We start from the raw sequence: 10,844 nt of genomic DNA, 5'->3' as shown, positions 1-10,844 counted from the left end.
GGCAGGGACATGTTCAAGCAGGTCAGGTTCCTCCAATGCCATCCAAGCTGGCCTTGAGCCCTGGGATTTTGGGTCGTTTAGGTTGGATTTGGCGTTTTTTGCGGTTTTTTTTAGGGTTGGTTTTTTTATGTTGGATTTTTTGGTTGAGTTTTCCATTGAGTATTTGGGTTTTTTGGGGTTGGATTTTTTAGATTGGATTTTGTATGTTTTTTTTGTTGTTGTTGTTGTATTTGGGGTTGGATTTGGGGTTTTTCGGGTTGGATTTTTAAGGTTAGATTTTTTCTGTTAACCGAGCTGAATTTCGGGTTGGATTTTGGGTTGGGTTTTTCATTTTTTTCGGGTTGGATTTTTCGGGTTAGAAATTTTGGGTTGGATTTTTTCGGATTGGATTTTTTGGAGTGGATTGTTGTTTTTTTTCAGTTAGATGTTGTGTCATATTTTGGGTTTTTTGGGTTTGATTTTTCGGGTTAGAAATTTCAAGTGGGTTGGGTTGAATTTAATGTTGGGTTTTTTGGGGTTGGATTTTTCTGGGTTCAGGTTTTGGATTTTTTTGGGTTTGAATTTTTGCGTTGGATTTTGGGTTGGATTTTTGATTGTATTTCTTGGGTTGGATTTTTGGGGTTAGATTTTCACCCCTGTGCGGGCGTGTCAGGCAGCCATTGTGACATGAGGGCAGCAGGCCAGCGCTGAATGTGTGGTGGTGTCATGGCAACCGCTGATGTGCTGCCCGCAGTGGTGGGGCTGCCATCGGCAGGGACATGTTCAAGCAGGTCAGGTTCCTCCAACGCTGTCCAAGCTGGCCTTGAGCCCTGGGATTTTGGGTGGGTTGGGTTGGATGTTGGGGTGGATTTTGTTTTGTTGGGTTGGATTTTGGATTGGATTTTGGATTTTTTTGGGTTGGATGTTTGGGCTTGGGTTTTTTGGGCTTGGATTTTTTGGGGTGGATTTGGGGTTTTTTTCAGTTAGATTTTGGGTTGGATTTTGGGTTTTTGGATTGGATTTTTGGGGTTGGACTTTTTGGATTGGATTTTTGCAGTTGGTTGGGTTGAATTTTGGGTTGGGTTTTTTGGGGATTGGGTTGTTTGGAGTTGGGTTTTGGACTTTTTTGGGTTTGATTTTTTGGGTTGGATTTTGGGGTTGGGTTTTTTGGGTTTGATTTTTACCCCTGCATGGGTGTGTCAGGCAGCCATTGTGACATGACAGTGACAGGGCCAGCGCTGATTGTCTGGCGGTGGTGGCATGGCAACCGCTGATGTGCTGCCCGCAGTGGTGGGGCTGCCATCGGCAGGGACATGTTCAAGCAGGTCAGGTTCCTCCAACGCCGTCCAAGCTGGCCTTGAGCCCTGGGATTTTGGGTCGGTTGGGTTTGAAGTTGGAGTGGGGTTTTTTTTAATGGTTGGATTTTGGCTTGGATTTTGGAATTTTTGGGCTTTACCTTTTTTGGCTTGGATTTTTTGGGCTTGGATTTTTTGGGGTGGATTTTATGTTTTTTGAGTGATATTTTGGGTTGCATTTTGGGTTTTTCAGGTTGGATTTTTGGGGTTTGATTTTTGGGGTTTGATTTTTCAGGTTGGATTTTTCGGGTTGGATTTTTCGGGTTGTTTGGGTTGAATTTTGGGTTGGGTTTTTTTGTTTGGGTTTTTTGGGATTGGGTTTTTGGGGGTTCGGTTTATGGTTTTTTGATTAGATTTTGGGTTTTGGGGACTCGATTTTTGGGGTTGGGCTTTTTGAACCCTGGGATTTTTAGTTGTTTGGAGTGGATTTTGGGGTGGTTTTGGTTGGGTTTTTTTGGGTTGGGGGTGTTTGGGTTGGGTTTTTCTTTTTGGGCTAGATTTGCTGGGGTTGGATTTTTGGACTGGGCTGTCCCCAGGGCCCTCCATCCCCCATGCGTTTAAACTTGGCTGTCTGATACCAACCAAATCCCTTTGATTTGGCTGAAAATAAAAGTATTCCAGTGCTTGACAAACCTTTCAGTGAAGAAATGTTTTTCCTACTATCCAATCTAAATCTTCCCTGGCACAACTCCTGGCCATTTCCTCTTGTCATGTAACTCGTTACTTGGGAGAAGACACCAGCAGCCACCTCGCCACTTCCAAGCCTGTAGTGCTGCATTGGGTTTTCGTGACCCAAGTGTAGGACCCGGCACTTGGCTGTGTTGAACCTCAGGCCACTGGCCTCTGCCCATCGATCCAGCCTGTCCAGATCCCTCTGCAAAGCCTTTCTACCCTCAAGCAGGTCGACACTGCCAACCAACTTGGTGTCGTCTGCAACCTTATTGAGGGTGCACTCGATCCCCTCATCCAGATCATTGATAAAGACATTAAAAGGAACTGGCCCCAGTTGTAGGCCCTGGGGAAAACCACTTGTGACCAGCTGCCACCTGCATTAAACTTTGTTCACCACCACTTTGGCCACTCTTTGGCTCAGCCATCCAGCCAGGTTTTCACCTGGCATAGAGTACTCCCGTCCAAGCCACGGGCAGCCAGTTTCTCAGGGAGAATGCTTTGGGAAATGCTGTCAAAGGCGTTTCTAAAGTCCAGGTAAAGAACATCCACAGCCTTTCCCTCATCCACTAAGTGGGTCACCTTCTCATAGAAGGAGATCAGGTTTGTCAAGCAGGACCTGACTTTCATGAACCCATGCTGACTGGGCCTGATCACCTGGTTGTCCTCATGTGCCACATGATGGCACTCAGGATGATCTGTTCCATGATCTTCCCCACACCGAGGTCAGACTGACAGGGCGGTAGTTCCCAGGATCCTCCTTCTGGCCGTTTATGTTGATGGGTGTCACCTTTACTAACCTCCACTTAACTGGCACCTCCCCGCTTTGCCAGGACTGCTGAAAAATGATGGAAAGCGGCTTGGTGAGCATCTCCGACAGCTCCCTCAGTACCTGTGGGTGGAACCCATCTGGCCCCATAGATTTGTGTATGTCTAAGTGCTGTAGCAGGTCCCTCACTATTCCCTTTGGATTATGGGGGCTTCATGCTGCTCCCCATCCCTGTCTTCCTGCTCAGGGGCTGAGTACCCAGAGAACTGCTGGTCTTACTACTAAAGACGGAGGCAAAGAAGGTATTAAGTACCTCAGCCTCTTCCTCATCCATTTTCACTATGTTTTCCGCCATATCCAATAAAGGATGGGGATTCTCCTTAGCTCTCTTTGTGTTTCTAATGTAATAATAGAAACATGTTTTAGTGTCTGTTATGACATTAGCCAGGTAAAGACCTAGTTGGGCATTGGCCTTTCTAATTTTTTCCCTGCATAACCTCACAATATCCTTGTAGTTCTCCTGAGTTGCCTCCCCCTTCTTCAAAATGTCATAATCTCCTTTTTTCCCCTGAGTTTGAGACAAAGCTCTCTGTTCGGCCAGGCCAGTCTTCTTCCCCACCAGCTTGTGTTTAGGCACATGGGGATGGCCTGATCCTGCGCCTTTTAAAATTCCTTCTTGAAAAACGTCCTGCCTTCCTGGACTTCTTTTGCCCTTCAGGACTGCCTCCCAGGGGACTCTGTCAACCAGGCCTCTCAAAAGGGCAAACTAAGATAACCAGGTCCGAAGCCCAGAGAGTTATTGCCATTAGGCACCTCCTGATGGTGGAGGGAGGGGAAGCCCGAAAGAAGGAACTCCGTGACACTGGTATGGTTCAATAGTTTGCATCCAAGCTGCAGTGTTCAAGGGCAGATGGTCAGTGGAGGAAACAATGCTTCAGGAGGTTAAAAGAAGATGAGACAGAGCGAAAGAGTGTAGAAGGACGAGAAAAGAGGTTCATGGGGACATTCGGGCACAGGCTGGAAGGAAAACAGAATGGAGAGGAGAATCATCTGAAAGCAAGAAGACATCCTTTGATGTACAAAGAACAAAGTTATTAAGGGAGTGAGAGTAGGACTTCACTAGAAACAGTAGGTAAGTTATTGCACATGCGCTCTTTACCCAAGAGTCTCTTTACAGTAAATGGAGACCACAATTGGTGTTTCTCAATCTAGTCTTTTTCCTCTAGTTCTTCCTCTAGTCTTATTTAAATACATCATTTAGGATACGCTAAAAGGAATTCTATTGGAAGAGAAAACACCTCAGAAAGTGGAGAAAGTGGCATGGAGAGAGTGACAAATGAGGAGACGTGGGAAGTAAAGGTAAGCAAGACAGGGAGGAGGGAAAGGTCCTCAGTCACTGACCACTTTCTCGCTGAAAACCAGTTTTGGTAAATCATTCTGGCTGTGAGGGGGAAAAACAAAAGAAGATTTTAAAAGCAACACAAAAGAGGGGAAGGACCAAAAGGGAAAAGCTATGGGCTTGCTTCTTTCAGGAGCCTCACCTTTACCTTCCCGTCCCTGACTGTTACAGCCCTGACCAGCTCTTCCCTGTTTGTAAGGAGGAAGTCCCACAGGGCACTTCACCTCATGGCATCACAGTCACCCTTGTAAGGAAGACATCCCCAATGAGCTCCAAACCCCTCCTGGGTGGTTTGCACCTCACTCTCTTGCCCCTTCAGCAAATGCTGGGATAGTTTAGGTCGGCCATGAGGACCAGGGCCTGCAAACATGAGGTTTCTTCCAGGTGTCTGAAGAAGGCCTCATCTGCTTCCTCTTCCTGGTCAGGGGATCCATAGCAGACATCCACCCACCACAGCGGTGCCCATGTCCTGCCCTCTCGTGCTGGCCCTTCAGCTCTCAGTTGACTCATCACCTCCCCCCAGGCAGAGCCCCACGTGTTCCTGCTGCTCTCTCCCAGAAAGGGCAACTTCCCCTCTGGGTCCAGACCTATGGCTTGACCAGTACCAGACCCACAGTTTCTCTAGGAAGGAGTATTTGTAGTGCCCTGCAACTCCTCATGCTGTTCTCTTGTGAGAGACACCCCAGTCAAGATGAGCCAGCTGCGTGCAAACATTAAAAGCTGAGTAAATGGTGCTTCAGTCCACCGGGACCTTGAGAAACTCTGGGATTCGGACAGTGGAAGTCACTTGAAGTTTTACAGGGAGAAGTGGTCAGTCCTGCCTTGGTGGGTGCTGGGGGGGAAGGGGGAGAATAAGCCCATACATCAGCACAGGCTGGGACCTGACGGGCTGAGCAGAGACTCTGAGGAGAAGGGCCTGGGCACTACGAGGGATGCCCTACGAGCCCGTAGAGTAGGGACACTATGAACAAGGCCAGCTGCATATGGGGCTGCATTAGGAGGAGCGTGGGCCACCCAGAGAACCTGAGTTCTCATCCCCCTCAACTCAGCACCGGTGTGGCCCCACACATGTGGCTGTGTCCCAGTGTGTCGCTCCCCATTTCTGAGAAGTAGTGATGAACTAGAGAGTGCTGAGTGGAGGTCTGCCAAGGTGGGGTTCGGGACCTCGTGCACGTGACCTGTGTGGGGTCTTAGTTCAAAGGCCCATTTAATGCACACATCCTGGAGTTCCCACCATCTAAAAAGACATAGGATTGCCCCTGGGATACTCTCCGTACAGTGCTAGACCACATGAACAGCGTTTCAAAACATACATTATGAAGTCGGAGTGCCTTTCTTACTGGGATCATAACAGACCAACACTTCCTAGTGAAAAATCACTCTCTCAGCACCCCTGGATGCAAACCTCTGGACCCGTGGACTGGTAAGGGTGTAGTTTGCTCCAGTAACCCTTGACTTGATCCCCATCCACTGCTGGTTGCTCTCCTCCAGCGTCCTGCCTCAAAGCACCAAGGCCGGGGAGACCTCGCTGCTGGTAACTGAGGCAAAGAGGACATTGAATATCTCAGGTCTAGTCCTACTCCTACTGAATTCGACAGCGGTCCTACATTATTCCCTTTTCTTCGTTTAACTGTTCCTGAATTACCTAAAGCTCATCTCGGTGCCCTGGAATTCCTATTTGAGTTTCAGTTCAGTTTTGATATGCACCACTGCTGCATCTGGAGGATGCTGCCATTTCACTTGGCCAAAGGGCTTTCCCACCAGGCTCATTCATGATCCCTGAGACGATGCCCTGTCTCTATGAACGGCTCCAGCAGAGCTTGCGGTTATCTAATAATAAGACCAAAAAAGGTGATATTTCGATGTAACTTTGAGAGGAGAATTAAAAGTTCTGGAAAGAAGTGTCTCTGCCCAGCTGAGGGAGGGAACATCAGTGGTGACTTCATCCTGTTTCCCAGCAGGTTCCTCTGGAGCCCCAGGGACACCTGGAGGGAGCCCCGAGGGGGCAGAGAAAGGGCTGCCTTGGGCTGGTCCTCTGCGTCTGAGCTGGGCTGGGCTCCTGGCATGGAGGGAGCTGATGGCAAGCGGGCAGCGCTGCAGAGAGACAGCTCTGCCCAGGAGCAGCTCCTCTGCCAAGCGCAGCAGGGCTGAGGGCACTGCCTGCAGGCAGCGAGGGCAGAGGAGGGAGGCAGAGAGTGTAAAGGCAGTCTGGGGTGGGAGGAGAGAGGAGAGCTCGCTTGGAGAAAGATCTTCACAGCCCTGAACAGGGTAAGTCTCTGGCTGCAGGGCAATGCAGCTGCGATTCCTGGAATGATCTCCCAAAGCTGGCACATCCCACAGCCTCTGGGATCTATCAGGAGGTCTCTCACAGTTTCTCCAGCGTAGAGGAAAAGGACTTGCTTTGGAGCAGGGCTTCCCTGTGGCTCTGTCAAAGGGACAGGGCACATCAGCTGCCTTCACCCGGGGATGGCTGCAGTGTGAAGGTGGGTGTGCAGCCAGGGGTGCCCAGGGCTGTCCTTCAGAGCAGGGTCCCTTCACCCAAGGGTGCTTTGTGCCGTGGCAGGGACTTATCTCCTGTCAGGATCAGCTCTCCGTTTACCTGAGGAGCTCCCAACAGCAGTGTGGGGAGAAGCTGTGGGGGGAAGAGGCAACTCCTGGCAGGAGAGTGTCCTGCTGTCAAGGGGGTGCTGCGTGGGGCAGGGCTGCTCTCAGCTGCAGTTCACCCCCAGGACATTTCCCAGGGGATTGTTTGAGGGAAAGCTCAAGGCAGGAATTACGTTACAGATAAGGAGCTTTCCTGCGTTTGTGTTTTTATTTTCCTAGTGAGAGGGTGGGGAGGTAGAACAAGGGATACATGTATAGGGAGCTCTCAAGTGGGAAGAAGTCAGTGAGACTCCTGAGCTGTAGCTTTGAGTGATCAGTAGGTCTGCCAGGAACCTCCTGGAGTGCCTTCAGCCACTCCTCTGCCCATGGGCAGCACCAGCATCAGCTCTGCTGGACCCATCGGGGTTGTTCTGACCTGCCCTTTTCCACCTGCAAACAGGAACGTGAACCCGGCCAGTGCCCGGCAAACAGGCAGGTTTCTGTGGGGCCAAGGGGAGCGCACAGGGGTTGGGATGGGGTCTGTGAGAGCTGACAGGGAAAAGACATGGGACAGGGAAACACCTCCCAGGAGGAAAATCTCCCGGCAGCAGAGCTATGATCAGGGAATGAGAGGAAAGAGAAACCAGAAATGCTGTGGGAGGAAGGATTCAGAAAACTCTGTATGATCCCCTCCAATGCAGACCCCTTCCCCTGAGCAAGTGTCTCCATGGGAATGAAGTGTCCAAGCTCTCCTCTAACCCGTGGGGCTGTGGGCAAAGTAGTCTATGTGGCTGGGGAATGAGCTGACTCTCCCCTTCTGAGACACCATCACTAGGACACTTGGGTGTCTCCTTGGGGTGTCCTTCCAAGCACTGCGCTGCCCTCCAGGATGCCAGTCTGTCCTGGAGCATCCTGGTGTTACCTGAATGCCCAGTGGAGAAGCGCAGAGACGCTACGACCAAGGAAAGGCTGCTGGGTTTGTGAAACGAGCCATGTGTGTCCTTGGCGAGAAGTGGGGTGCTGAGACCTTGAGAAAAGGTGAGACGCTGAGCTCTCGGCAGTGGGTTTCTCTGCTCTCAGCAGCGCCTGGTGTCTTTTCAGGTCTACATGTGAGTGTGATTCCCCTCTGTCTCAGAAAGGCACAAGCAGAGGGCAGCTGGGAACAAGACAGAGGGACAGGCCAGCTCCCCTCGCTCTGCACTAACCCTCAGACAATCCCCTGGCCTGGCAGGACTCCCTTTGCTGTCCCTGAACGCAGCAGAAATGGTGAGGGTTTCTGAAATCCAAGAGAATCTCCTGCTGAGACGGGAGAGAGCTGTATAAGAACCTCTCTCCAACACTCTTGCAACTGTGGTTTCATGGCAATGGGAGTGCAGAGACTGACAAGCCCTTTTTTCACGAGGAGAGGTTTATCTGAGAAATTGGGACACCAGGACTGCCCACCCCATTCCCACGAATCTGCTGCTGCAGAGCAGGGCTGACTCCTGGGCATCCGGCGGGCAGAGGTCCCGCTCCTCCTGGCACACCTGGACAGAACCAACCAGAGCTCCAGCCACAGAGCTGAATGAAGATCTGACAGAAATGGAAAAGCAGTGCAGAGCGTGAGGTATGAGAACTGGTGTTGATTTTTCTCAGAAAAGTCTCCCCTAACTTGTCACTGTGCTTTCCTCCTTGTTCAGTGCTCCACACCAAAAGGCACCAAATGTCCAACAGCAGCTCCATCACCCAGTTCCTCCTCCTGGCATTCGCAGACACACGGGAGCTGCAGCTCTTGCACTTCGGGCTCTTCCTGGGCATCTACCTGGCTGCCCTCCTGGCCAACGGCCTGATCATCACCGCCATCGCCTGTGACAGCCGCCTCCACACCCCCATGTACTTCTTCCTCCTCAACCTCTCTGTTCTCGACCTGGGCTCCATCTCTGCTACTTTTCCCAAATCCATGGCCAATTCCCTCTTGGGTACCAGGGCCATTTCCTACAAAGGATGTGTTACACAGGTCTTTTTTTTCTTTTTCTGTGCTGTAGCAGAGTTTTATCTTCTCACTGTCATGTCCTATGACCGCTACGTGGCCATCTGCAAACCCCTGCACTACGGGACCCTCCTGGGCAGCAGAGCTTGTGTCCACATGGCAGCAGCTGCCTGGGGCAGTGGGTTTCTCCATGCTCTCCTGCACACGGCCAATACATTTTCCCTGCCCCTCTGCCAGGGCAATGCCCTGGACCAGTTCTTCTGTGAAATCCCCCAGATCCTCAAGCTCTCCTGCTCACACTCGTACCTCAGGGAAGTTGGGCTTCTTGTGGTCAGTGTGTGTTTTGGCTTCGGGTGCTTTGTTTTCATCGTGCTGTCCTACGTGCAGATCTTCAGGGCCGTGCTGAGGATCCCCTCTGAGCAGGGACGGCACAAAGCCTTTTCCACGTGCCTCCCTCACCTGTCTGTGGTCTCCCTGTTTGTCAGCACTGCCATGTTTGCCTACCTGAAGCCCCCCTCCATCTCCTCCCCATCCCTGGATGTGGTGGTGGCTGTGCTGTACTCCGTGGTGCCTCCAGCCGTGAACCCCCTCATCTACAGCATGAGGAACCAGGAGCTCAAGGATGCCCTCTGGAAATTAATGACCAGGTTATTTTCTGCAGCAATAAACTGTCTCCCGCAAATCACTCATAATGTAATTCATTATACGCCAAGCCCGTCTTCTGTAGGTTTGGTTAGGGGTTAGGTAACTGTGTGTTAGGTTTGGTTGAGGGTTTTGGCTTTTTCTTACTTTTTTTTTTTTTTAAATTACATACTTTTGTCTTCAAATAAATGTCATTATTTGAGATTTTTTTTTTACTACCTATCTATCCAAATTTCTGAGACTCACAGACTCATGCCCAAAATCCTTCTTCTCAGGCCTTTTCTGCACGGGTAGAGCTGCAGGGGTAGAGCCTGAGCGCCGAGGAGGAGGGGAAAGAATCCCAGTACTTGCAGAGCACCAGCACTTGTTCTTTCCGGGGCTGCTCTATTTTCACTTCCACACTCGCCTTCTGAGCCCCTGTGTTGATCTAAGGCCTGAGTGCTCTGGCAGCTTGGTCATGGTGCTGCTGTGTAGCAGCTCTGTGATCACAGGCACGGAGAAGCAATGGGCACCTCTGAGAAAAAGCTCGTCTGCATAACAGAGTTTCCACCATGAAAGGGGATCTGCTCAGGGCAGTGCAGGAAGGATTAGGTCTTCTTCCACAGTTGCTGTCAAGAGCGTTCCTTCAAACGTGCCCTGGTGAGGGATGCCCAGTAAAGAGGTAAAGAGTGTGCGTGTGCAGGGTGAGGGCACACACAACAGTGTCCTTGCACAGCCACACCTCCAGGGACAGGACTGAAGGACCAGCAGAGCGGGGTCTGGTCTGTGCCTTTGTTTGCTGGACACCCCGGGGAAGCTGTCCCAGGGCAATCGTCACAGAACAGACACCTGAAACCACCATTTGCAGAACTGGACGCCTACGCAAACCCAGAGAGGATGTTTGTCTGCCTGTGGAGAGACACCGAATAACGAGGTCAGAAGTCCCTGTTTGCATGGTTCAGAGGAGATTTCGGCATGCACACCGTGTGCATGTGGGGACATGAACCCGAGAGAGCACAAACACCAGCAGCTGTTCTTAGAAATGCCCAAAAGTGCTGTGGGACAGGCCGTGTCCCTTCATTGGAGAGTAACGTCCCCTGGGAAACCCCCTGAATGCAGCACTGGGATGGGCTTCCTTGACCCCAGGTCCCTGTGTCCATTCCTCACGCCGTGGGGCATCTCAGAGAGGTGCCGAGCAGGGAGACACAGCGCGGGGCTGAGGTGCTGCCGGCCTCTGGGAGTGGCAACAGGAGGCCATGGAGTCTGCTGCAGGGCCTCTGCCCGTGCCAGGGAAGGACTCGTGTCTCTGAGCAGCCCTGCCAGAGCCCTGACAGTGCCATGTGTGTCTCCAGGAACACCTGTGTGCTACCTCACCCTCCCCTCTCTTCATGGCCTGGCCCTTTGATTACACGGTGTGACAGAAGCACCTCTGTGGAGCATCTCCCCTGTGCAGTCCGAAAGGGTTCTGCAGGCGTGAGCGGCATTGCCCTCTAGAAGATG

At 51.3% G+C, this 10,844-nt stretch overlaps 1 protein-coding gene across 1 annotated transcript; it reads left to right on the top strand.

The window, feature by feature from the left end:
- Positions 1-8,456: 8,456 nt before the first annotated feature.
- On the top strand, positions 8,457-9,362 carry LOC128903320 (olfactory receptor 14J1-like; the record flags this gene model as incomplete). Its single annotated transcript, XM_054187335.1, has 1 exon — positions 8,457-9,362. A coding segment is annotated over exon 1 (906 nt), but the record flags the coding sequence as incomplete, so codon positions are not given.
- Positions 9,363-10,844: the final 1,482 nt, after the last annotated feature.

Source organism: Rissa tridactyla, unplaced genomic scaffold (genome assembly GCF_028500815.1).
Source record: "Rissa tridactyla isolate bRisTri1 unplaced genomic scaffold, bRisTri1.patW.cur.20221130 scaffold_29, whole genome shotgun sequence".
Classification (NCBI taxonomy): domain Eukaryota; kingdom Metazoa; phylum Chordata; class Aves; order Charadriiformes; family Laridae; genus Rissa; species Rissa tridactyla.
Note: the sequence above shows the minus strand (reverse complement) of the source record. Positions and strands in the feature narration are given on the sequence as shown.